This window comes from Tursiops truncatus, chromosome 2 (assembly GCF_011762595.2).
Source record: "Tursiops truncatus isolate mTurTru1 chromosome 2, mTurTru1.mat.Y, whole genome shotgun sequence".
Lineage (NCBI taxonomy): Eukaryota > Metazoa > Chordata > Mammalia > Artiodactyla > Delphinidae > Tursiops > Tursiops truncatus.
The window spans coordinates 31,868,002-31,895,732 of NC_047035.1; the positions used below are offsets into that span (position 1 = coordinate 31,868,002).

Genomic DNA, 27,731 nt, shown 5'->3' on the forward strand with positions numbered 1-27,731 from the left:
ATGAGAGTTTTTTTCCTCATTCAACAAATGAGTGCCTACTATGTGCTAGGTGCTGATAATATAAATTAAATATGGTCACTCTAAGCTGAAATAGCTCATTATCTGAAAGTGGGGGAGTATTTGTTGGTGATCTTGATGTTAAAGTATTTTTCTGATATCACCTAGAAACAGTAGATTGAGTTGTGAAGCTCTTTACCTCTCATTTATAATAGGTTTACAGTTGGTTGGTATCCTGGGGTAAGCCCCTTTTGCTGTTTCTGTTTTTATCTGCAAATCTTTTTGAGACAAGCACTCACATCCAAAAGGGCAATTGCTACCAAAAGGAAGACAGTATTTTAAGGAATTCTGTTCTGATCAGAACCAAGTCCTTAACAGCCATAGTCTCTTGCCTGATGTTGATATTTATAGAGAGACTCCAAAGCACTTGATCTGCTTACCTGATATACTTGACGATACTGTAATAACCTATATGATAAGAAAGCATTGTTGTGTCTAAAGAATCAAATTATAGCAACCACTAGGTCCTGTTTCTAAATGTTTTCCTTACTGTTCATATTCTCTTTCTTTTTGCAGGGGAAAGGGGGAAAGGGAGAGAGCTGAAATGTGGTTTCAAATGCAAGTCAATCATAAACAGAGTCATTTACAAAAGAACTTTGTATTTACTGTAATCATTAAATTGCTTGACCAGTCACAGGAAAATGGGTGATCCTTCCTACTTTGCACATTTGCGAATGGAATCACAAAATTGAATCCCATTTTAATTCTGTATCGGCAATGCTGATTTGAATGAGTTTCTTATTACTGTTTTTGACGTTGAACGTTGTTTTTATTGTGTGAAATACATGCGCATTTTACCCCCAAGACATGTTAGTCTTTATAAGATTATTTTCCTTATGAACCTTATTTTATTTTGCTTCCTTTCTACTTTGATCCTAACGTCATATTGCATGCCTGGATCTAAAGAGCAGTCAGTTTCTCAGATCAAATAGATGCCCTATAGCAACTTGGAAGACATATGGAGATAAAACCATATTTTCTAAGGAATACCATTATAAATTAAATATGTTAATGATGCCATCAAAACAGATAATAATCTCTCTTAAGCTTTTCTATTTGATACCAGATACAGTACCTGAAATAATAGTGTATCTAACTGTGCCTAACTTAGTATTGACATTCAACAAAAACTTGTTGCATTTGTCAGTAAATCTTTACCATCTTTTCCACCTTATTTTGGGGATTGTTGAATAAATATCTCCTTATTTAACCACCAACTTCCTGGGGTAACACTCTGACAGAGCAATGGAAAGAGAAAAGAAAGAAATCTAAATGATCAGTTTGAGGCTTAGCTTTGACATAGAAGATTAGGAGATAAGGATAAGGGCTCTATCATGTACTGCTGATAATAATTGGCTAACAATTATTAAGCTCTCATCAATTTATTTCTATCTTAATCTTATTTTAGCTACTGTGCTAAGCCCTTTACATGTGTTTATTTCAGCCTCACAACAACTCTATAACTGCTGCTGTTATCCCCATTTTACAGATGAGATAAGCGTCAGACATAGATTAATTTGCCTGAAGTACACAGCTATTAAGTGCCAGAGCTGGGATTTAAACTCAGGCGGTTTAGCTCCAGAACCTACATACATAACCATTACACTATGCTGTCTCTACTCTCCATGGTTCCAGGCACTACATTGGGCCATCCTTTTCCATAACTTATAAATGTCAGTGAATTCTCACAACTATGCGAGTCAGTATCAATAATTCTATTTTTATAGATAGGGTAACTCAAGGCCTAAAGAAGTTAATAACTTGCTCAAGATACATTGCTAATTAGCGCCAGACGTGGGAATTTCCTTCAAGCCAGTGAGGAGTCTCGTTTCTCTTCCATCATTCCAGGAAATTAAAGTTTATTATACTGAATTTGGTTCAACCATGCTAGCATAGCCTTCCATTATGGATAATAGGGAATTGACTGCATTAGGTTAAATGTTCTACCACAATAGCAGTAGTAGTACCATTCGTTTTATACAAAGTTTGAAAACAATTACCAACATTTGCTATCTGACTTGTCTTCCCTCCATCCCCCAAAACCTTACAAGATACATAGAATACAGAAAGGGGTTTGTGCCACAGGATGTGAAAGGACTTGTCAGAACTGAATATTGACTTTTGCCCAAGTTACCTTGTATATAGCTGACTCTGATATGAAAAGTCATTATTGCTGCATCATATGACTTAAGCAAGCACCAGACCTGGAGTCAAAGTGCTAGTGTCTAACTGTAATGTGTACAGAATGGCCATTTTCTCCCTTGATGGGCAAAGAAGGTATGTAAGTTATCAATTACATAACAAACCACTGCAAAACTTAATGGCTTAAATTTTTTTTTTTTTTTTTTTTTTTTTTTTGCGTTATGTGGGCCTCTCACTGTCGTGGCCTCTCTCGTTGCGGAGCACAGGCTCCGGACATGCTGGCTCAGCGGCCATGGCTTATGGGCCCAGCCGCTCTGCGGCATGTGGGATCTTCCTGGACCAGGGCACGAACCCGTGTCCCCTGCATCGGCAGGTGGACTCTCAACCACTGCGCCACCAGGGAAGCCCAATGGCTTAAATTTTTAAAAATTCTTTTCAAAGAGATTCTATGAATTGACTGTTTCTTCTGCTACCACCTAGAGTCACATGGAACAGCATTCATCTGATGGCAGAAGAACGGTAAGTAGTCCAAGATGGCCTCTCCCTCCTGTCTGGTACTTAGTGCTAGCTATAGCCAAGGGTGCCTTGCTTTTTCTCCACATGGCCTCTCATTTTCCAATAGACTAGATTGGGCTCTTCATAGCAGTGGAAGGGGGGGGTTCTCAGGGAATTGTTCTAAGAAGGCAAGTCCCAATGTGGAAAGCGCTAGTCAAGCCTTTGTACTTGTCACACTTGCTGATGTTTTATGGGCCAGACCAGGCCATGGCCAAGCCTAGAGTCATTATCGGATGGGACCTAAACGCCACCTCTTGATGGAAGCAGTGCAAAGAATTTGTGGTCATTTTTAATCCACAGAGGAAGAAACCCAACTTCAAACAGCGAAGACCAGGGTTCAGCAAATTTTTTCTCAAAGGACAAGATAGTAAATATTTTAGGCTTGCAGGCCTTGGGTCTTTGCAGTTTTGGTATGAAAGCAACCATAGACAATATATATATGCAAAAGGGTGTGGCTGTTTTCCAGTAAAACTTTATTTACAAAAACTGAGGTCCTGCTACACTGTAGTTTGAGGACTGCTGCCAAAGACTATCGCAGGTTGAGATAGACTTCTAAGAGTGAAAACGAGAGAAGAAAGCTCCCAAATGTTGATCCCTTGGAGTCCCAAATTGAGGAGCATTGACACATTTCCTAGGAAAGGCTCTTTTTAAGAATCTCTTATCCTACAAGAAAGAGAAGCCAGGGAAAGTTCAATGAAAATTTCCCCTGCTGTAATTTTGGAAATGAATTGAAGAGTGACCATTGTCAGACTTCATGAAGCACCCATCATAGCCAGGATACCATCCAAAATTCAAGGATTTACATAAAAGTTATAACAATATTAAGAACTCACCAGGCACTTTATGGAAGTTATTTCATTCCATGCTTAAATAATGTTATTAGATTGAAATTATTACCCTATGATAAAGATGGAAAGATAGAACTTTGGAGTTGTGAAGTTAACTGTCTCTAGTTAATATCATTATTAATGTTAAAACCTAAACAGTCAAGGTTTGAAACCAGAACCAGAATATTTTCTGGCTCCTTATACTCCACCACATTGTCCTTGCCTTTTGAGTTTGGAGGAAAGTAATCTGTGTAGAAAAATAACTTACTGGAAAAATTATTTGGTACTAGTCACACACACACACACACACACACACACACACACACAAAATAGTGTCTCTTCAGATGCAGAAAAAAGATAGGGAATAAGAAAGGATTGGTAGTTTTCTCCTACCTGTTTTAAATATTGTGCATTAATAGAATACTTGAGGTATAGTAAGGCCAAAAGATCAGGAGAAAACCGACATTGAAAAGATAGTTTGTTACTCACAGTTTCCAAGAAAAGAGGACACACTGTGCCATGGGGGCCACACAGGGAAGCACTGATGCTGGTCACAAAGCAGAGGGAGAGGGAGGAACTGTGGGCAAGAGACTTTATTGTGATTTCCATGAGAAGGAACAGACAAGGCCAGGTAAGCAGGCTTAGGATTGGCTAGTTTGAATAATGTCAATGGTCTCTGTGGCATAGGGGCTGTCCCTAGCTATCTGGTACCTTACCTTGGGGGTGATTAGGGCATGTGGATAATGGCCCTAAGTGTGAGAGCTGAGAAAGGAGGTAGTTGGAATGTGGACTCTGGATTGTCTGGTTTGTATTTGAAAACTGCGCTCATGGGAGAGTTGTTTACTATCTCTAGAAATTGACTAACACTGGGAGGAGTAGTCCATTCAGGGTCAGGAAGGCCCCAGATGTCAAAGCATCAAAATACAGAAGATAAAAAACACTGGTTACACTGCCACTACTACTATAGTGGGATCTCTGTCCCTCTAATTTCTGCCTTTACTCCCAAACCTACAGAAATGACTGAGATAGCCAAAGGTAATCAGAACTATCTAGAAAATAGCCAAGAACAAGGAAGGAAGCAAAACAACAACAGAGGGTTCTGGTTCAAGATGACAACATAGGAAAACCCTGATCTCACTTCTTCTCACACACTGAGTCTACAGCTACCTACAGAACAATTTTCTCTTAAAAAAACCTAAAGACTGGCTAAGTGATGACCACATCAGGCAAACAAGAGGAAAACCACATCAAACTGGGCGGGAGGCTGGGATACAATCTTGCCATAAACCCCATCCCCAGCACAGTGGCACACAACCCAGAGAAAACTCAAAACCTGAAGCTTCTCCCTGAGGAGCAAAGGGTTTTATTTCCACATCAGTAACCTCAACTTTTAGGACCTGCACCAGAGAGATGACCCCCAACATCTTTGAAAACTAACGGGACCCACAAGACTGTAGTAATCTGGGAGACATTTCTTAAAGGGCCCATGCACTGAGAAGAGCACCAGGGCTCAGCTCATCCATCAGCCAATCACACCCAGACTTAAAGTGAAAGAGGCTCGAAGATCAGGAACAAGACAAGGATGACCACTATCACCACTTTTATTCAACATAGTATTGGAAGTCCTAGCCACGGCAATGAGACAAGAAATAGAAACAAAAGGAATCCAAATTGAAGAAGTAAAGCTGTCATTGTTTGCAGATGACATGATACCATACATAGAAAATCCTAAAGACACCACTGGAAAACTACTAGAACTCATCAATGAATACAGTAAAGTTGTATAATACAAAATTAATATACAAAAATTTGTTGCATTTCAATACACTAACAACAAACTATCAGAGAAAATAAGAAAACAATCCCATTTACAATCACATGCAAAGAATGAAATACCTAGGATAAAATCTAACTAAGGAGGTAAAATGACTGTACTCGGAAAACTATAAGAAATTAATGAAAAAAATTGAAGACAATACAAACAAATGGAAAGATATACCATGCTCATGGATTGGAAAAATTAATATTGTTAAAATGAACTTACTACCCAGGGCAGTCTACAGATTCAGTTCAATCCTTATGAAAATACCAATAGCATTTTTCACAGAACTATAACAAATAATTCTGAAATTTCCATGGAAATACAAAAGACCCTAAATATCCAAAGCAATCTTGAGAGAGAACAAAGCTGGAAGTATCACACTTCCTGAATTCAAACTATACTACAAAACTACAGTAGTGAAAAACCCACATTTATACAGAAATTAACCTACAACAAAGGAGGCAAGAAAATACAATGGGGAACAGATAACCTTTTTGGTAAATTGTGTCGGGAAAACTGGACAGGAACATAGAAAAGAATCAAACAGGACAACTTTCTCACCCCTTATGTATAAATAAACTCATAATGGATTAAAGACTCAAATGTAAGACCTGAAATCATAAAACATCTAGAAGGAAACAGAGAGAGTGCATTCTTTGACATTCTTCTTAGCAATATATTTTTGGATATGTCTCCTTTGGCAAAGGAAACAAAAGAAAACATAAACAAATGGAACCTAATCAAACTAAAAAGGTTTTGCACAGTGGCAGAAACTATTGACAAAGTGAAAAGGCCGCCTAATGAATGGGAACAGATATTTGCAAATGATATATCTGATGAGGGGTTAATATCCGCAATATACAACTAAACATGAAAAAAAAAAGAAAAAAAACCAATAAGCTGATTAAAACATGGGCAGAGGACCTGAAGAGTTTCCAAAGAAGACATATAGATGGCCAACAGGCACATGAAAAGATGCTCAACATCACTAATCATTAGAGAAATGCAAATCAAAGATACAATGAGATACGACCTCACAACTTTCAGAATGGTTATTATCAAAAAGACAAGGAACAATGAGTGTCAGCGAAGATGTGGAGAAAAGGGAACCCTCATGCACTGTTGGTAGGAATGTAAATTGGTGCAGCCACTATGGAAAATAGTATGGAGATTTATCAAAAGCTAAAAGTAAAACTACCATATGATCCAGCAATTCCACACCTGGGTATATATAAGAAGAAAAGGAAAACACTAATTCAGAAGGCCAACAGCTGAAGTTTCTGTGGAAATGCTAGAGGCCAGAAGAGAGTGGCATCTGGCATCATATATTTAAAGTGTAGTAAACTTAAATGAGTATAATCTGTAAATATATTGAATCACTGTGTTGTACACCTGAAAACAATATAATATTGTAAATCAACTATACTTCACTTTAAAAATAAGAAAAGAAATTACGTTTTTTCTCGTGGTGAATTCAGGCTGAGTTAAATCATACTTGTATCTTTTTGAATATTCCTGGGTGCACTGATTTTTAAAAAAATCCTCCAGTATTGCATACAACACATTTACACAGTGGTACATTCTTCTTTTCTAAATATTAATGTGTGTGTTAATATGATCCACAAGAGGATTAGTCAAGTGAGATAAGCTGTTCATGGTAACTTCCTTATTTTGAGTTGATTCAATTTACAAGCAGTTCTATGTAGAAATGATTTTTGAAAAGACAAGGAAAAGGAAGTATGAAACAGTGATGATCATGATAGTGATGCACTCTTCTGGAAAGAGCTAAAAAGAAGCTAAGGTCAGAATTTTTTTATAAATCAATTCTTTTGAGGTATACTCAGCATACAATAAAATGCACAGATTTAAGGATGCGGCTTGATGAGTTTTGACTTGTAAGCACCATCCTGTCTTAGTCTGTTTGGACTGCTATAATAAAATACCTTAGACTCGGTGTCTTATAAACAAGAATACTTAATTTCTCACAGTTCTGAAGGCTAGTAAGTCCAAGATCAAGGCACCAGCAGATTTAGTGTCTGGTGAGAACCACTTCCTGGCTCATAGATGACTCCTTCTCACTGTAACCACACAGGGCAGAAGGGGTGAAGGATCTCTCTGAGTCCTCTTCTATAAAAGCACTAATCACCTTCCAAAGACCCCACCTGCTAATACCACCACCTTGGGGGTTAGGATTTAAAACGTACATCTTGAGAACACCCCAATCAAGATTCAGAAGTTTCCCATCACTCCAGAAACTTCCCTCCATCCCTCCCTTCCCTCACATCACGAAAACAGTGATTTTATTTCTGTTCCCCTATATTATTTTTTGGACTATTCCAGAACTTCATACACATGAAGTCCTGTATGAAGTTTCTTTGGTCTCATTTCTTTATCATCATAATATCTATGAGATAGATACATCCATGTTCTTACACATGTTGGAAACTTGTTCATATTTATTGAGGATTATCATACTAAATGAATATGCCAGTTTGCCATTCATCTATTCAGTACTGGTTGTTTGTTTCCAGTCTCTGGAATAAACTTGTGAATAATGCTGCTATAAATATCCACATACCACTGTGGGGAACGTCCTATGGCTGGAATCACTGAGATGTAGGGCAAGTATAAGTTTAACTTTATTAGAAACTATTATTATCCACCCTACCTTTTCTACTCATGACACTATTTATTCTTTCATTCCGTTAATCACCCCCAACACATTCCATTTTTATAAAGTATGAGAGAATCTGATTCTTTCCTCAAAATTCTTACACAAAGAAGCTTCCATTCTCCTCTCCATTTTGTAATTTCTTAATTACAAATTGAAGCCTTGTCTCATTTTGGTTTCAGGGAAAAAATGTCAATCACTGTCTTAAAATTGCACGACACCCACTGATTCTTCCCCTGTGACTTCTCCAAGAGGCCACGGGACCACTCAGCCCAAGCTATACACTCCGTTTTTCCTAATTTCTCCCATGTTTCCTCCTCTCTAAGAGCCCTGTGCCAGGATCCCCAGGATCACTTAGCACAGCCCCTCCCCCTTATGAATACACCATTGTTATGTAAGAGCTTCCCTCTCCCTCCTCCACCTCTCTGGGGATGCCCAGCCTCCAGCCTCTCTCTGCTCTCCTCAGGACTAGACTGCTTTTTAGGAGTTGCTGTTGCAGGGATAGTCTTGCCTGCCTCCCGCTGGAGTGGATTTCTTTGGTCACAGGCTTCTTCACTCATGGGGCCTGCCTGGGCCCAGGCCCACCTGGCAGGTGATCTCTGGCTGCCTCTGCTCTGGCTACTCCTGTTTCCGACCTGCTGCTCCCATGACCCCCCAGGTTGGCGCTTCACTTCCTCTGAAATTGTGATCCCCAGGAAGGTGTCCCACAGAGTGCGTGGAGCCGCAACACAAGGCCAGCTCTCCTACATGGTTCGCTTCAGTGGCCAAAGACACGTGCTTCACATGAGAGTCAAGAAGAGCTTGCTGCCCAGGCATTTTCCTGTTAATCACCGATAACGACCAAGGCGCCATGCAGGAGGACTACCCTTTTATCCCCCGAGACTGTTACTACTTTAGCTACCTGGAAGGGGTTCCTGGGTCCATGGGCACACTGGACACCTGCTATGGGGGTCTGCGTGGCATGCTGCAGGTGGATGACTTCACTTACGAAATCAAACCACTGGAGGCTTCTTCCAAATATGAACATCTGATTTTTTTTTTAACATCTTCATTGGAGTATAATTGCTTTACAATGGTGTGTTAGTTTCTGCTTTATAAAAAAGTGAATCAGTTATACATATACATATGTTCCCGTATCTCTTCCCTCTTGCGTCTTCCTCCCTCCCACCCTTCCTATCCCACCCCTCTAGGTGGTCACAAACCACCTAGCTGATCTCCCTGTGCTATGCGGCTGCTTCCCACTAGCTATCTATTTTATGTTTGGTAGTGTATATATGTCCATGCCCCTCTCTCACTTTGTCACAGCTTACACTTCCCCCTCCCCATATCCTCAAGTTCATTCTCTAGTAGGTCTGTGTCTTTATTCCCGTCTTACCCCTAGGTTCTTCATGACATTTTTTTTTTCTTCCTAGGTTCCATATATATATGTTAGCATACAGTGTTTCTTTTTCTCTTTCTGCCTTGCTTCACTCTGTATGACAGTCTCTAGATCCATCCACGTCTCTACAAATGACCCAATTTCATTCCTTTTTATGGCTGAGTAATATTCCATTGTATATATGTACCACATCTTATTTATCCATTCATCTGTCCATGGGCATTTAGCTTGCTTCTATGTCCTGGCTATTGTAAATAGTGCTGCGCTGAACATTGGGGTGCATGTGTCTTTTTGAATTATGGTTTTCTCTGAGTATATGCCCAGTAGTGGGATTGCTGGGTCATACGGTAATTCTATTTTTAGTTTTTTAAGGAACCTCCATACTGTTCTGCATAGTGGCTGTACCAATTCACATTCCCACCAGCAGTGCAAGAGTGTTCCCTTTTCTGCACACCTTCTCCAGCATTTGTTGTTTGTACATTTTCTGATGATGCCCATTCTAACTGGTGTGAGGTGATACCTCATTGTAGTTTTGATTTGCATTTCTCTAATAATTAGTGATGTTGAGCAGCTTTTCATGTGCTTCATGGCCATCTGTATATCTTCTTTGGAGAAGTGTCTATTTAGGTCTTCTGCCCATTTTTTGATTGGGTTGTTTGTGTTTTTAACATTGAGCTGCATGAGCTGTTTATATATTTTAGAGATTAATCCTTTGTTGATTCATTTGCAAATATTTTCTCCCATTCTGAGGGTTGTCTTTTCATCTTGTTTATGGTTTCCTTAGCTTTACAAAAGCTTTGACGTTTCATTAGGTTCCATTTGTTTATTTTTGTTTTTATTTCCATTACTCTAGGAGGTGGATCAAAAAAGATCTTGCTGTGATTTATGTCAACAAGTGTTCTTCCTATGTTTTCCTCTAAGAGTTTTATAGTGTCCACTCTTACATTTAGGTCTCAAATCCATTTTGAGTTTATTTTTGTGTATGGTGTTAGGGAGTATTCTAATTTCATTATTTTACATGTAGCTGTCCAGTTTTCCCAGCACCACTTGTTAACGAGACTGTCTTTTCTTCATTGTATATCCTTGCCTCCTTTGTCATAGATTAATTGACCATAGGTGTGTGGATTTATCTTTGGGCTTTCTGTCCTGTTCTATATCTATATTTCTGTCTTTGTGCCAGTACCATATTGCCTTGATTACTGTAGCTTTGTAGTATAGTCTGAAGTCAGGGAGTCTGATTCCTCCAGGTCCATTTTTTTCCCTCAAGACTGCTTTGGCTGTTCGGGGTCTTTTGTGTCTCCATACAAATTTTAAGATTTTTTGTTCTAGTTCTGTAAAAAATGTCATTGATAATTTGATAGGGATTGCACTGAATCTGTAGATTGCTTTGGGTGGTATAGTCACTTTCACAATATTGATTCTTCCAATCCAAGAACATGGTATATCTCTCCATCTGTTGGTATCATCTTTAATTTCTTTCATCAGTGTTTATAGTTTTCTGCATACAGGTCTTCTGTCTCCCTAGGTAGGTTTATTCCTAGGTATTTTATTCTTTTTGTTGCAATGGTAAATGGGAGTATTTCCTTAATTTCTCTTTCAGAATTTTCATCATTAGTGTATAGGAATGCAAGAGATTTCTGTGCGTTACTTTTGTATCCCACAACGTTACCAAAGTCATTGATTAGGTCTAGTAGTTTTCTGGTGGCATCTTTAGGATTCTCTGTGTATAGTATCATGTCATCTGCAAATAGTGACAGTTTTACTTCTTCTTTTCCAATTTGAATTCCTTTTATTTCTTTTCCTTCTCTGATTGCTGTGGCTACGACTTCCAAAACTATGTTGAATTATAGTGGTGAGAGTGGACATCCTTGTCCTATTCCTGATCTTAGAGTAAATGCATTCAGTTTTTCACCATTGAGAATGATGTTTGCTGTGGGTTTGTCATATATGGTCTTTATTGTGTTGAGGTAGGTTCTCACTATGCCCACTTTCTGGAGAGTATTTAGCATAAATAGGTGTTAAATTTTGTCAAAATGTTTTTCTGCATCTGGTGAGACGATCATATGGTTTTTATTTTTCAATTTCTTAGTATGATGTATCACATTGATTGATTTGCGTATATTGTAGAATCCTTGCATCCCTGGGATAAATCCCACTTGATCATGGTGTATGATCCTTTTAATGTGTTGTTGGATTCTGTTTGCTAGTATTTTGTTGAGGATATTTGCATCTACATTCATCACTGATATTGGTCTGTAATTTTCTTTATTTTTTAGTATCCTTTTCTGGTTTTGGGATCAGGGTGATGCTGGCATCGTAGAATGAATTTGGGAGTGTTACTTCCTCTGCAATTTTTGGAAGAGTTTGAGAAGGATGGGTGTTAGCTCTTCTCTAAATGTTTGAAAGAATTCACCTGTGAAGCCATCTGGTTGTGGACTTTTGTTTGTCAGAAGATTTTTAATCACAGTTTCAATTTCCTTACTTGTGATTGGGGTGTTCATATTTTCTATTTCTTCCTGGTTCAGTCTTGGTAGGTTATATCTTTCTAAGAATTTGTCCATTTCTTCCAGGTTGTCCACTTTATTGGCATAGAGTTGCTTGTAGTAGTCTCTTAGGATAATTTGTATTTCTGCCATGTCTGTTGTAACTTCTCCTTTTTCATTTCTAATTTTATTAGTTTGTGCTCTCTCCCTCTTTTTTTTTTTGTTTTTGCGGTACACGGGCCTCTCACTGTTGTGGCCTCTCCCGTTGCGGAGCACAGGCTCCGGACGCACAGGCTCAGCGACCGTGGCTCACAGGCCCAGCCGCTCCACGGCATGTGGGATCTTCCCGGACTGGGGCACGAACCCGTGTCCCCTGCATCAGCAGGCGAACTCTCAACCACCCCACCAATAGGGAACCACTGCGCCTCCCTCTTTTTCTTGATGAGTCTGCCTAATGGTTTATCAATTTTTTTTATCCTCTCAAAGAACCAACTTTTAGTTTTATTGATCTTTGCTATTGTTTTCTTTGTTTCTATTTCATTTATTTCTGCTCTGATCTTTATGATTCCCTTCCTTCTAGTAATTTTGGATTTTGTTTGTTCTTCTTTCTCTAGTTCCTGTAGGTGTAAGGTTAAATTCTTTATTTGAGATTTTTCTTGTTTCTTGAGGTAGGCTTGTGTTGCTATAAACTTCCCTCTTAGAATTGTTTTTGCTGCATCCCATAGGTTTTGGATCATTGTGTTTTCATTGTCATTTGTCTCTAGGTATTTTTTTATTTCCTCTTTGATTTCAGTGATCTCTTGCTTATTTAGTAATGTATTGTTTAGGCTCCATGTGTTTTTTTTTTTTTTACTTTTTTTTCTCTGTAATTGATTTCTAATCTCATAGCATTGTTGTCAGAAAAGATGCTTGAGATGATTTCAATTTTCTGAAATTTACTGAGGTTTGATTTGTGACCTAAGATGTGATCTATCCTGGAGAATGTTCCGTATGCACTTGAGAAGAAAGTGTAATCTGCTGTTTTTGGATGGACTGTCCTATAAATATCAATTAAATCTATCTGGTGTATTGTGTCATTTAAAGCTTGTGTTTCTGTATAATTTTCTGTTTGGATGACCTGTCCATAATTGTAAATGAGGTGTTAAAGTCCCCCAGTATTATTACGTTACTGTCGATTTCCTCTTTCATAGCTGTTAGCAGTTGCTTTATATATTGAGGTGCTTCTATGTTGGGTGCATATATATTTGTTATTGTTATATCTTCTTCTTGCATTGATCCCTTGATCATTATGTAGTGTCCTTCCTTGTCTCTTGTAACATTCTTTATTTTAAGCTCTATCTTATATGAGTATTGCTACTCCAGCTTTCTTTTGATTTCCATTTGCATGGAATATCTTTTTCCATCCCCTCACCTTCGGTCTGTATGAGGCCCTAGGTGTGAAGTGGGTCTCTTGTTGACAGCGTATATATATGGGTCTTGTTTTTGTATCCATTCAGTGGGCTTGTGTCTTTTGGTTGGAGCATTTAATCTGTTCATGTTTAAGGTGATTATCGATATGTATGTTTCTATTACAATTTTCTTAATTGTTATGCATTTGTTTTTGTAGGTCCTTTTCTTCTCTTGTGTTTCCCACTTAGAGAAGTTCCTTTAGCATTTGTTGTAGAGCTGGTTTGGTGGTGCTGAATTCTCTTAGCTTTTGCTTGTCTGTAAAGCTTTTGATTTCTCCATCAAATCTGAATGAGATCCTTGCGGGGTAGAGTAATCTTGGTTGTAGGTTCTTCCCTTTCATCACTTTAAATATGTCATGCCACTCCCTTCTGGCTTGTAGAGTTTCTGCTGAGAAAACATCTGTTAACCTTATGGGAATTGCCTTGTATGTTATTTGTCCTTTTTCCCTTGTTGCTCTCAATAATTTTTCTTTGTCTTTAATTTTTGTCACTTTGATTACTATGTGTCTCAGTGTGTTCCTCCTTGGGTTTATCCTACCTGGGACTCTGCACTTCCTGGACTTGGGTGGCTATTTCCTTTCCCATGTTAGGGAAATTTTCCACTATAATCTCTTCAAATATTTTCTCATGTCCTTTCTCTCTCTCTTCTCCTTCTGGGACCCCTATAATGCGAATATTGTTGTGTTTACTGTTGTCCCAGAAGTCTCTTAGGCTGTCTTCATTTCTTTTCATTCTTTTTTCTTTATTCTATTCCACAGCAGAGAATTCCAGCATTCTGTCTTCCAGGTCACTTATCCGTTCTTCTACCTCAGTTATTCTGCTATTGATTCCTTCTGGTGTATTTTTCATTTCAGTTATTGTATTGTTCATCAGTTTGTTTGTTCTTTAATTCTTCTAGGTCTTTGTTAAACATTTTTTGCATCTTCTCGATCTTTATCTCCATTCTTTTTCCGAGAACCTGGCTCACCTTCACTATCATTATTCTGAATTCTTTTTCTGGAATTTTGCCTATCTCCACTTCATTTAGTTCTTTTTCTGGGGTTTTATCTTGTTCCTTCATCTGGTACATAGCCCTGTGCCTTTTCATCTTGTCTATCTTTCTGTGACATGTGGTTTTTGTTCTGCAGGCTGCAGGATTCTAGTTCTTGCTTCTGCTGTCTGCCCTCTGGTGGATGAGGCTATCTAAGAGGCTTGTGTAGGTTTCCTGATGGGAGGGACGGGTGGTGGGCAGAGCTGGCTGTTGCTCTGGTGGGCAGAGCTCAGTAAAACTTTAATCTGCTTGTCTGCTGATGGGTTGGGCTGGGTTCCCTCCCTGTTGGTTGTTTGGCTTGAGGTGACCCAACACTGGAGCCTACCAGGCTCTTTGGTGGGGCTAATGGTGGACTCTCGTAGGGCTCAAGCCAAGGAGTACTTCCCAGAACTTCTGCTGCCAGTGTCCTTGTCCTCATAGTGAGCCACAGCCACCACACACCGCTGCAGGAGACCCTCCAACACTAGCAGGTAGGTCTGGTTCAGTCTCCTATGTGGTCACTGCTCCTTCCCCTGGGTCCCGATGTGCACACTACTTTGTGTGTGCCCTCCACGAGTGGAGTCTCTGTTTCCCCCAGTCCTGTCAAAGTCCTGTAATCAAATCCCACTAGCCTTCAACGTCTGATTCTCTAGTAATTCCTCCTCCCGTTGCCGGACCCCCAGGTTGGGAGGCCTAACGTGGGGCCCAGAACCTTCACTCCAGTTGGTGGACTTCTGTGGTATAAGTGTTCTCCAGTTTGTGAGTCACCCATCCAGCAGTTATGGGATTTGATTTTATTGTGATTGCACCCCTCCTAATGTGTCATTGTGGCTTCTCCTTTGTCTTTGGATGTGGGGTATCTTTTTTGGTGAGTTTCAGTGTCTTCCTGTCGATGATCGTTCAACAGTTAGTTGTGATTCCATTGCTCTCACAAGAGGAAATGAGTGCACATCCTTCTCTACCATCTTGAACCAATCTCCAACACTGTTATTTCTTGCTGATCCAAAGGGACTTGTTGAAACTAAACTGTGTCTTCCCAGAAGTAGAGCACTTTGGTTTCGAATTGAGCAGTCCATTTGCCAAAGCATGATAACCGTTGTCCCTGTAGCCTTTTTTCTCTCTTCCATTTTCCATTAACTGCTGGTATCATTATGGATCTGTTTGCATTTGTGAAGGACTTTCTTTTCCCTCAAGCTATGTAATTTATAGTCTCATACATTTGAGTGTATGTGATTTTCTCTTTGGTTATTATGCTATCTCTAAAATCTTGGACTGCTTTTTTTTTTTGAGGAAAACTCAATTTGTGTTCTTCTATACAATACATGGATATAAGCACAAAATTTCCTTAAAGAGCTTGGAAGCCTGAGGCAATGTCCTTGGATATATAAAGTACATAGCAATAGCAAATGAAATCTGAGCTCCAGGAATGAAAATGGACCTCAAAAACATAACTTAATATTTCTTCCATTGCACACATACCAGTAGTATTCTATGCCTCATCTAGTCTCTTAATCCAACTGCCTTGCGGTTTGCACATTGGACAGCCTGACTCTCCACATATATTTCATCATATACAATGCCTTCCTTTCCAACTGAAATGTGATAAATTAACATGGGATTTACATATAGGGATTTCTATATGATGAGTGCACTGCCAGAAAACACACCCAGCTTTTGACAACAGCATCTGCACACATAAAACTTTGACTCCCAGGTGGAACTGGATGCCATCTGACTATAGTAACCTTGTGGTCCTTGGGGGTCCCCTGGGATCCACCAGAGGTGAGGTTTTTCATCTAATCTGAGGGCTGCATCAAGGGTATGGCTGACTGGAAGAGCTGAAAGTTCATGGTGAGGGCATTAAAGAACAAGTGAATGTGGTGTTCTCAGTCGCTCAGGATGCACAAGCATCTACTGTGCAGATGGGACGACAGCTAGGTTGACTGTGGAGCCTGGGGGCAGGAGCGGGGGCAGGTGGGCCTGTGTATAAGAAGAACATTGTTCTTCTTATTCATCAACTTAATGGATGGCCAAAGATCCTGGAGACCTTTACTGAATATTTGATTTCCCCAAAGTTTCCTAAACTGTGGTGAGGGCAAATGCTCATGAGAAACTAAAAGCGAGTTCACTATATTATTTATATATTATCATCTTCCCTCTGAGGATAACATAGAAGTGTAAATATGAAAGCAGACAAATGCCTATAAAGTGACTCGAGCTAGAGAGTGACTTTTGCCTTTAAACAATTGTCAGGCCTGAAAAGCAAATCTTGCAAGCAAAATCTAACTTTGGCCCACTGATACACAGTGATCCTGAGTTCCTCCTCGATTCACAAAGTCTATTTTTCTGAGGAATACCCTTCATTAATATTCATTTTGTGTCATAATTATTACAAAGGGTGACCAGTGCAGCTTTATCCTCATTTCAAGCAGTGACTCTACCCTGGTCCTACTGTCTGTCCTCTCGCTTCACTTATCAGAACTCCTGCATGGCCAGTGGAAGCTGGATATGTTTTCATTCAGTGCATAGATCCTTGGGGAGAACTCTTCAAATTCTCCCAGAACTTGTTCATCACACTCCACTGCCCCGGCACTGTCCACGGGGATGCAGTTCAATGCTTTCAGCTGGTTGCCTGAGGTGAAGCCTGTGGCTTTCATACCGATGAACTCTTCCCCTTGCTCCATGGCACAGCAGAGCTCGGCTTCAGACCCAGGGTGGAAATCCCCTCCCACCCCCGTCTCCGGAAGCAGGGTGCTGGAGGAGCCGGCCTGCTCGCTGGGCAGGAGGGTGCCGCTGACTGGCTGGAGACCCCGAGAGGGCTTGTCCCTGTTCCTGGCTAGTGTTCACACTCACTTGGCCTCCATGTAATCTGTCTCCCAGATCTACCCCTTTTTTCTTGTTTTCTTTGGAGATGTCTAAGGAGGAAGACAGAGACATTGTCTTTCAGATTCTCCCATGGAGGGGATGGTGGTCACAGGCTGGGCAAATACCGAGTTCTAACTGGGGGGAGGGGTTTTGTACTCGCTTCTCTCATTCCCTGAGCTAGCCCGTTTCCGGTGTCCTTTGTCCGGTGAAGGGATCCCCCAGAGAAGCCTACATCTGCACCCCCAAATATGGAGCTTTGTATCTTTGGAACAGGGGTTGCACTGGAGGTGTGATGTCTGTCGCACCTGACCACTAGTCCGCTCCATGAAGTTTTTCAGGTTGGGGAGGGTTTGCCTCAAGTCTGGAGTCCCTAGTCCATGTTGATATCTTAGCTGTGCGATATTTTTGTTCAGAAGATAGACACTGTAATCAAACAGCCACTTCTCCCCTCCTTTTGGGTGTAATGGAAACTCTCCCTCCTTTTCAACTTGTCATTAATATTATCTTTGACTGTTGATAGATCCCTTAAAGTTATAGGATATCTGAAGGGCACTTGTAGGAAAAAGGAAATCATGGATACCAAATGTGCAGTGTAAACAAGGGCAACAGCAATGCTTCCAGCATCTTTTGCTTGGAAGTCCTCAGAATTGGGCAATGTGAGGATGCATGTGGTCTGTCAGTCCATTTTGTACTTCTAAATAACATTTGATGTTTCAGGTTTAGGCCACGCTTTTTGGAAAGGTGGCTATCTCATGTTAAGGCCTAAGATGAATATTCCTAAAAAGCAGTTTCTAACTGGTGCCAGACCTGTGAGATAGATTAAGTATAGCCTAGTTAACATGGTTGGATTACTCCCAATCAAACAAGGGCAGAAAAGCAAGGGAGCTTAAAAGAAAGGAGAGATCAGGCTAGTAACGATGTTAGGAAGGAGTGGGGTTATGAGAGACATAAACAGAGGTAGAGAGAAGGTCAAAGGCTTTGAGAGGAGAAGAAGGTTGACGTTTAAAGAGGCCTCAAAATATTGGAATCTGTTTAATGTATTTCCTTTCTTGTCTTCTTTGTACCAACTGAGGTAGGCTGCCCATGGTGCGATGGCTATTCTAATGCCCTTTCTTCTAAGGTGCCACACTCACAAGTCTGACGCACCCAAGAAACTAAATTTGAGATGGTACTCAATGAATTTGAGATGGTACTCAATGAACACATGCTACTTTGAGAAGAAATTAATAGAGTAAGGGTCTTTCTGGCAGACCATATTTCTAGAGCAAATCTGACCAGCAGTTTGGGTAAATTGGAGTTTTCCCAGGTAAAAGAAGTCTGAGGTAGAAAGAGGGACATGACCTACCTTAGGAAAAATGCCTAAGTTTCTGCTCGTCCAAAGATCTCCAGAAAGCAAAAGAAGAATACTGACCTCAGTCTGACAAAAGTTTGACCTTCAAGAGATCCACAGCCCTGCAACTCCAAACTATGAAAAAACAAATAAACAAACAAAAACAAAAAAAAAATGAGAACAGGAGGAGGACTTACCTCCACACCAAAGAAAATTAGGGTTCTTTAATCGGTTCCGTTTTTGACCCCATCAGTCAGTGTTGGAAATTTTTCTACCCTCTCCCCAAGCAATGGCACCAAATTATTTTTTTTTTAAGATTTATGTGACTCCAATAGAGGGTAAATCTTCATTGAGTTGAGGCGTATCAGAGAACAATGGCAGACCAGGTGGCTTCACAGCTGAAGCAGGCTCAGGGTTTCTGTAAGAGGAAGAATCGGAGGAACTGTCCTATATTTTAACTTTAGCAGCAGTTTCACCTTTAACCAAAACTAGTGCCTGAGGCTCTTTCCTGTTATCCTGCCCCTTGAAGAAGTCCCGATAACCAACAGAACACTATTGCTGAGAACTGTTTCTGCAAGCCTTGTGGTAGTTTTAGATACTCAAGGGGTATGAGTATAAGAAAGGAGAAAGTAGATGGGGAAGAGTAGAACATACAGAAAAAACAGGAGACTCTCTATATTGTTTGTTTAAAAATTTTGCATCTTTATCCTCGAGGATTCTGAGACCTCTCAGGCCAAGATTGTTGCACAAGTCCATTCCAGTTACCATTGCCCAAGCAAGGGAGTTCCAGGAGTCTGGCAAGAGTATCACCTGCGTTCCAAAGGTAATCCTCCAAGCCTCTACTGAGGAATAGCAGCCTTAACTCCCCTGCTACTCCGGGTCAATGACTCCATCCATAATGGTGACTCCTGCTCTCACAAGCTAGTCTTTGGACATATGATGACTGAGGGGCCTGATGGCCACTGTACCTTGCAGTTCCATGGCATTCATGCTGTATCCCTGGCAAAAATGCATTCTCTGTAGACCAAGACCTACCTACAGCCCCGGAGAATACACAGTTGCTGGGAGGACAAGCAGAAAAACCACCAGTGGATCATTAAGAGTCATGGTAAGTAGGGCCACCCAACTTCTACTCCTTGCTTCCTGGTCCCATATATTCCTCATAATGGATATACAGTACCATGTAGCAGTCTTTGATTGAACATACACACTGTACCCTGAAGGATGGCACTCTGTCCTTCCAGGATATTGTTTCTGAGCTGATGTTTCGGCCGTGCCTTCAGTAGCTCATTGCAGTGCAGTGTGCGGGTGGTTGCCAGTGAATATTTGATGTGGTGCAAACAATGGATTCCATTGGGATGGGCCCATTCCTTTACCTCATTCACTGAAGGCTGAGGTCTCTGTTCACATCCTAAGCCACGTGGGATTCCATGGTTAAAGATCACACATTTCATAAGCAAGCCCCCAATACTGATGCTGGCTGTGGCTCTGCAGGTACAAAAGGCTACTTATCACATCTAGAATTGCTATCTATTCTTGCGAGGACCAAATGCTGGCCCTTCCAGATTGGAAGGGGCCCACGGTAGTTGACTTACCACCAATTAACTGCTAGGTCTTCTTGAGAAATAATGACTTCTCAGGACTTCAGCAATGATCTTTGTTGTTGGCAAGTTGGACATTTAGAGACTGTAGTACCTGGACTGACTTTCTTGGCAAGTGGGAGTCTATGCTATTGAGCTCAGTGTAGCCACTACCTCTGCCACCATGGCCACTCTGTTCATGTGCCCATTGTGCCAGTTCCATGGTGGGTCAATGGTGAAGATTGTCTAATGTTGATTGGCCGAGTCATTTTCTCTGCCTGGTTGTTCAGGACCTTTTCCAGGATGGATGCTTCTTGATAGGCATGAACCTGTGTTACAAAAATCCAATCAAAAATGGGCAGAAGACCAACATGAACATTTCTCCATAGAAGACATGCAGATGGCCAACAGGCACATGAAAAGATGCTCAACATCACTAATTATTAGAGAAATGCAAGTCAAAACCACAGTGAGGTATCACCTCACAAATGTCAGAATAGCTATATCAAAAATCCACACATTATAAATGCTGGAGAAGATGTGGGAGAAACGGAACTCTCGTACACTATTAATGGGAATGTAAATTGGTGCAGTCACCATGGAAAGCAGTATGGATGTTCCTTAAAAATCTAAAAATAGGGCTTCCCTGGTGGCGCAGTGGTTGAGAGTCCGCCTGCCGATGCAGGGGACACGGGTTTGTGCCCCAGTCCGGGAAGATCCCACATGCCGCAGAGCGGCTGGGCCCGTGAGCCATGGCCGCTGAGCCTGCGCATCCGGAGCCTGTTGCTCCGCAATGGGAGAGGCCACAACAGTGAGAGGCCCGCGTACTGAAAAAAAAAAAAAAAGAACTACCATAAGATTCAGCAATTCCACTCCTGGGTATATACCCGCAAAAACCAAAAACACTAAGTCAAAAATATACACTCAACCCGATGTTCATAGCAGCACTATTTACAGTAGCCAAGACATGGAAACAACCCATGTGCCCATCTACAGATAATTGGTTTAAGAAGATGTAATATATATATATATATATATATATATATATATATACACACACACACACACACACACACACACGTGCACACACTGGAATCGTAGTCAGCCATAAAAAATGAAATACTGCCATTTGCAACAACATGGATGGAACTAAAGAATATCACACTAAGTACATCAGACAGAGAAAGACAAATGTTATATGATATCACTTATACGTGGAGTCTAAAAAATAATACAAATGAATCTATATACAAAACAGAAACAGACTCACAGACATAGAAAACAAATGTACGGTTACCAAAGGGGGAAGGGTGGGAATAGGGGGATAAATTAGGAGTTTGGGATTAAGAGATACAAACTGCTGTACACAAAATGGATAAGCAAAAAGGATTTATTGTATAGCACAGGGAAATCTATTCAATATCTTCTAAAAACCTATAATGGAAAATAATCTGCACTGTATAGCGATAGAGAGATACAGTTATAGAGAGATATATATCTGAATCATTTTGCTATACAAATGAAACTAATACAATATTGTAAATCAACTATACTTAAAAAAAAGAATCTTCACACTTCCTGACTAAAGCTATATGAGCAGCCACAGAGCTCTATTGCAGAACACCTTTTCTCTGATGCTCTAGTCCTTTTTATTCCAGGCCCTGAAGGCTCTTAAGTGCAGCCCCTGACCTCTGTTACTTGGGAGAACTCATTATCCTCAGAGCTCTTAACAAACACTGGTCTGTGACAATGTATCATCAGACTGTTCTACAGATGAGGGACTCAACTGAACTCCTTAAAGATGATGTTGCCCCTTGCACCAGTACATTTTAAATAATTTGTATTGATGTATAATTGACATATAACATTCTATTAGTTTCAGGTTTACAACATCACTAATCATTAGGGATATTAAACACTTGTCAGAATGGCTATCATCAAAAAGACAACAAATAACAAGTGTTGGCAAGATGTGGAGAAAAGGGAACCCTAGTGCACTGTTAGTGGGAATGTAAATTGGTGCAGCCACTATGGAAAAGAGTATGGAGGTTCTTCAAAAAATGAAAAATAGGACTACCATACAATCCAGCAGTTCCCTTCCTGGTTACTTTTCCAAAGAAAATGAAAATACTAATTTGAAAAGATATATGTACCCCAATGTTCATTGCAGCATTATTTACAATAGCCAAGATATGGGAGCAACCTAAGGGTCCATCCATAGATGAATAGAAAAAGACGATGTGATATATATGTGTGTGTGTGTGTGTATATATATATATATATATATATATGTGTGTGTGTGTGTGTGTGTGTGTGTGTGTGTGTATGTGTGTATTTATATATATATTGGTATTTATGTATAGGTATTTATATATAAATGTGGTATGTATTTTATATATATATACACACAATACAATATATCTATAAACTAAAATATTACTCAGCCATAAAAAAGAATGAAATATTGTCATTTGTGGCAACATGAATGGGCTTAGGGGGTATTATGCTCAGTGAAATAAGTCAACCAGAGAAAGACAAATATTATATGATTTCACTTTTATGTGAAATCTAAAAATCAAGACAGGGCTTCCCTGTTGGCACAGTGGTTAAGAATCCGTCTGCCAATGCAGGGGACATGGGTTCGAGCCTTGGTCTGGGAAGATCCAACATGTCGCAGAGCAACTAATACCGTGTGTCACAACTACTGAGCCTGCTTGCCACAGCTACTAAAGCCTGCGTGTCTAGATCCTATGCTCTGCAACAAAGAGAAGCCATCACAATAAGAAGCCCACGCACTGCAATGAAGAGTAGCCCCTGCCCGCTGCAACTAGAGAAAACCCGTGCACAGCAATGAAGACCCAATGCAGCCAAAAATAAAATTAATACAATAAATAAATTTATTTAAAAAATAAAAATCAAGACAAATGAACAAACATAACGAAATAGAAACATAGTCATAGATACAAAGAACAGATGGTTGCCAGAGGGGAGGCAGGGGAGGAGAGATTGAGAGGTAGAAACTTCCAGTTACAGAATTAATGAGTCATGGGTATGACATGTACTCTGTGGAGTATATAGTCAATAATCATGTAATGTCTTTGTATGGTGACAGAAGGTTAGTAGACTTACCATGGTGATCATTTTGAAATGTATAGAAATATGGAATCACTGTGCTATATACCAGGAACTAATATAGCGTTGTTGGTCAATTATACCTCAAAACAAACAGACAAACAAAGAAAAAACAGAACACGAGATCAGATTTGTGCTTACCGCAGGCAGGGTTGCAGGGAGGGATGAAGGTAGTCAGAAAGTACAAACTTCCAGTTTTATGATAAATAAATACAGGGATGTAGTGTACCACAGGATAAATATAATTAACACTGCTGTGTGTTATATATGAAAGTCGTTAAGAGAGTAAATCCCGAGGTCTTATCACAAGGAAAATATAATTTTTTCTAATTGCTTAATATTGTATCTTTACGAGATGGATGTTTACTAAACTTATTCTGGTAACCATTTCATGATGTAAGTTACATCATTATGCTGTACACTTATACAGTGCTGTATGTCAATTACATCTCAATAAACTTGGAGGAAAACATTGTAATTAAAAAATATAAAATAAGGGCTTCCCTGGTGGCGCAGTGGTTGAGAGTCCGCCTGCCGATGCAGGGGACACAGGTTCGTGCCCCGGTCCGGGAAGATCCCACATGCCGCGAAGCGGCTGGGCCCGTGAGCCATGGCCGCTGAGCCTGCGCGTCCGGAGCCTGTGCTCCGCAACGGGAGAGGCCACAACAGTGAGAGGACCGCGTACCGCAAAAAAATATATATATATAAAATAAAAATTGTATAGATAAAACTTTAAAAAATTAAGTAAAGTGAAGGAGGCTCACCTGCTTATATTAAAGCATCAGCCTGAGGGGCAGGCATCTAATTTAACACATGCATCCGGGAGCCTGCTGGAATACTCTCCAGCGACAGAGACTGGCGGGTGCCATCTTTGCACTCTCCCTTTGCCATGCTCCAGAGCACCCGTTTTTCCTGGAAGGGACCTTTCACATGCGTCTGCTGCCCAGATCTTTGCGGCTGCTGCCAAAGGCGTGCATCTTAACTGCCTGGCTCTGGAGGCCAGGGGAGTTTGCGTTCCTGTCCCGTGGGACTGTAATAACTGATGTCACCTAGAAAGGCGCTCATACCCCTCTGTCTGGCACCCAGATATTTGTGGCTGCTGCCAGGAGACACCTCTACATTGCCTGGCTCTGGAGGACAGTGGGGCTTATGATCTTGGGTCCCACAGGATTGTAGCCAAGAGAGAAAGAGTTCTTAAACAGCTACCACCCCCAGGACACAGCAAAAGGCAACAGACCCAAATGCTTGGTCTTTCTGTGAAGGAAGCCTATTAGCTAACCATTATGACTGCGATCTGAGGGGCAGGCCTCTAACTAAACATTCATCTAAGGGCTGACTCTAATCCTTTTCAGAGACCTTGGAGGGCGGGCACTGTCTTAAAGCTCTCCCTCTGCTACACTCCAGCGCACCAGTGTCTCCTGGAGGGGAGTTTTACTCCACCACACTGCTGGTGACTTAGTTTTTTATGTCTGGTGGCCTGGTTTTTGCAGCTGCCACCCATGGGACACCCCTTGTTCACCTGGCTCTGGGGGACAGCGAGGGGGTGGGGTGGCTTGTATTCCCATCTCTCCCCTGCTTAGAAATCCCCTAGAAGTTTCCAGCTGCCCGTAGGATTCAGTCCAAAATACTCATCACCACTTATAATGCACTGCATGATCTAATTCCTGCCTACTTTCTCCAAACTCATTTCACTCCACACTCCATGCTTTCTCTCTGATCCCTCTCCTCCCTGGCCTTTCAGTTACTCAAAAATACCAGATTCTTTACCTTAGGGTCTTCCTACAAACTTTAAAGTTTGTGTATTTCCTCCCCCACTGATTTTCGGGCTAAATTCTCAACTTAGTGTTATTTCCCCAGATGCCTTCTGTATTTTCAAGCTTGTTTGGTCCCGGGGGCACCTTAGAGCTGGTTCCCTAGATGCATTCTCCATATTGCCTCCTGGAGGCCACAATACCCCTCAGAGACCTTCTCCCCATAGCCCAACCTGCACCTCTGCAGAAATCTCCAAGGATTAAACCTTTAACATCTAGCTTCTCCACCCATCAGTCCATTCTAATACCAACTACTCATTTACTTTTGTTTTCAAATTTGCCTTATTTTCTCATTGTCACTCTAGACTCCAATCCTTCCTCTTGGGTTTCTAAATTTTCCCTGGGCATCCATTCTGGGGCTCCACAAAAAGTGATACTTTTTTGTTTGAGGGATACCCAACATATGTAGACAGTAAAGAACTTTGCGCCTAGAGAGGACATAAAGGACAAGGCATAAGAACTCAAATTCTTCCAGAAACCTGCAAACAACTGACAAAGGAAGTTGATATCAGGTCTGTGATCATACAGTGTTGGGGAAAAGGCTCTTGAAACCATGAAATGGTAAATTCCTTTAAGGAACCAGTAAAAGTACCTATATAATAGTTCCCAAGAAGATCTTAATAGAGGAAGAATAAAATTTTGCACTAGACTTTTGCAAGATATGATTTGGCTCAATTAGCATGAATGTTTCCTCCTGTGTCACAGCCAACTGCCTAGTTCTTCTTAATGGTAAATTTGCAATTTCCATAGTACTTGTTATATTCGACCTTTTTAAAAAAAATAAATTTATTTATTTATTTTTGGCTGTGTTGGGTCTTCATTGCTGTGCATGGGCTTTCTCTAGTTGTGGTGAGCAGGGGCTACTCTTCGTTGTTTGTTGTGGTGCATGGGCTTCTCATTGTGGTGGCTTCTCTTGTTGCAGAGCACCGGCTCAGCACGTGGGCTTCAGTCGTTGTGGCACTCGGGCTCAGTAGCTGTGGGGCACATGTGGGATCTTCCCGGACCAGGGCTTGAACCCGTGTCCCCTGCATCGGCAGGTGGATTCTTAACCACTGCACCACCAGGGAAGTCCCGATTTTCGACTTTTAAATGATCCTTTATGTTTTATCACTAAAACATCAATTTCTCTAGCTGTTCAATTTATTTACTGTAATAGAAGATAACTTGAAATTCTCATGTAATCCCTTTTATTTTCTTTTACACGTTTTTATTTTCTGTCTCATCCCTAACATTAAATTTTTTCCCTTAATCTATTAATTGATTCTTTGTAATAACCAGCTTTTTGTTTTATTGATTTATTCTTCTGGTTTTGTTTGTTTTCCATTTCTTTTATTTTAGCTTTTCTTTTGACTAATTCTCTCTTTATACTTTCTCTTAGTTCATTTTTTTTTGTAAGTCAGGTATTTATTTTCTGTCATCTTAAATAATAGGATTTCATATGAAATTTTTTCCTTTTACTTGTCATATAACTTATAATTTCTATTTTGATACCCTTTTTGATTTGGGGGGTTATGCAAAGTAGTATTACTAATAGTGTTATAGATCTTAAAAGTTCTCAACACAAGGAAAAATATTGTACCTATATGAGGTGATGAATGTTAACCAAATTTATCATGGTAAACATTTCACAATATATATGTATATCTAGTTGTTATGTTGTTCACATTAATCTTATATAATGTTATGTGTCAATTTATCTCCATAAAATTGAAAAAAATTTAAATTTTAAAAATAGTGTTATATGATTTTGAAGTGGTACTTTAGGAAGCCAATTTACTTTCGAGGTGTCAAGTTTTATTTATTTATTTATTTATTTATTTATTTATTTATGGCTGTGTTGGGTCTTTGTTTCTGTGCGAGGGTTTTCTCTAGTTGTGGCAAGCGGGGGCTACTCTTCATCGCAGTGTGTGGGCCTCTCACTATCGCGGCCTCTCTTGTTGCCGAGCACAGGCTCCGGATGCGCAGGCTCAGTAGTTGTGGCTCACTGGCCTAATTGCTCCACGGCATGTGGGATCTTCCCAGACCAGGGCTCGAACCCGTATCCCCTGCATTGGCAGGCAGATTCTCAACCACTGTGCCACCAGGGAAGCCCTCAAATTCTATTTTTATTGGATGGGCATTGTGTCTTGGTGTATAGGAAACTTTATAGTACAATGATATTTGACTTTTTTCTTAAACCAGGGCAACTGATGTTACTCAAGCACTTAAAACACACATACAGTCAGGCCATTTTTTAATGGTTTCCTTTCCAAAAAATTTGTCTTCAGATTAAAGTACACTTTACTTGCCCTGAATTCAAAGATTTGTCTTTACATTTCTAAATATGTTTTCCTGCAAAGGTTTTTTAACATAAATTTCAATAGATAAGATCCTGTTTCACCATTGACTTATATCACAAAAGCACACATTCACCTGCCCAAAAAGGAAGCCCTAGTTAGCTTAACTGACAGTATTCAGAAAGCTTTCAGATGGGCTTTAGTCCCATGGCAATTGGAAAGTTAGAAGTTTCCTGATTTGCTCTACCTCATGAAACTTTTTTTTTTGAATTTTTAAAAATTTATTTTATTTATTTATTTATTTATTTATGGCTGCATTGGGTCTTTGTCGCTGCACGTGGGCTT

The 27,731-nt window shown here is 40.3% G+C and overlaps 1 protein-coding gene and 1 pseudogene across 3 annotated transcripts in view; one reads left to right on the forward strand and one right to left on the reverse strand.

Annotated features, from left to right (window-relative positions):
• Positions 1 to 821: 821 nt before the first annotated feature.
• The window catches only part of COX16 (cytochrome c oxidase assembly factor COX16), a 66,571-nt gene continuing 39,661 nt past the window's right edge, over positions 822 to 27,731 (forward strand). The window contains exons 1-4 of one of the 3 annotated variants that reach the window (XM_073800318.1): positions 822 to 2,334; positions 2,680 to 2,718; positions 19,302 to 19,410; positions 19,611 to 19,695. In XM_073800318.1, the coding sequence (XP_073656419.1) occupies positions 2,303 to 2,334; positions 2,680 to 2,718; positions 19,302 to 19,410; positions 19,611 to 19,695 (265 nt within the window). In that variant the 5' untranslated portion in view covers positions 822 to 2,302. Of the gene's footprint in view, positions 2,377 to 2,607; positions 2,719 to 19,301; positions 19,411 to 19,610; positions 19,696 to 27,731 lie in introns of all 3 variants that reach the window. The other 2 variants (XM_073800317.1, XM_073800316.1) reach the window with 2 other exon arrangements.
• LOC117310284 (UV radiation resistance-associated gene protein pseudogene) lies at positions 16,861 to 18,342 on the reverse strand (annotated as a pseudogene).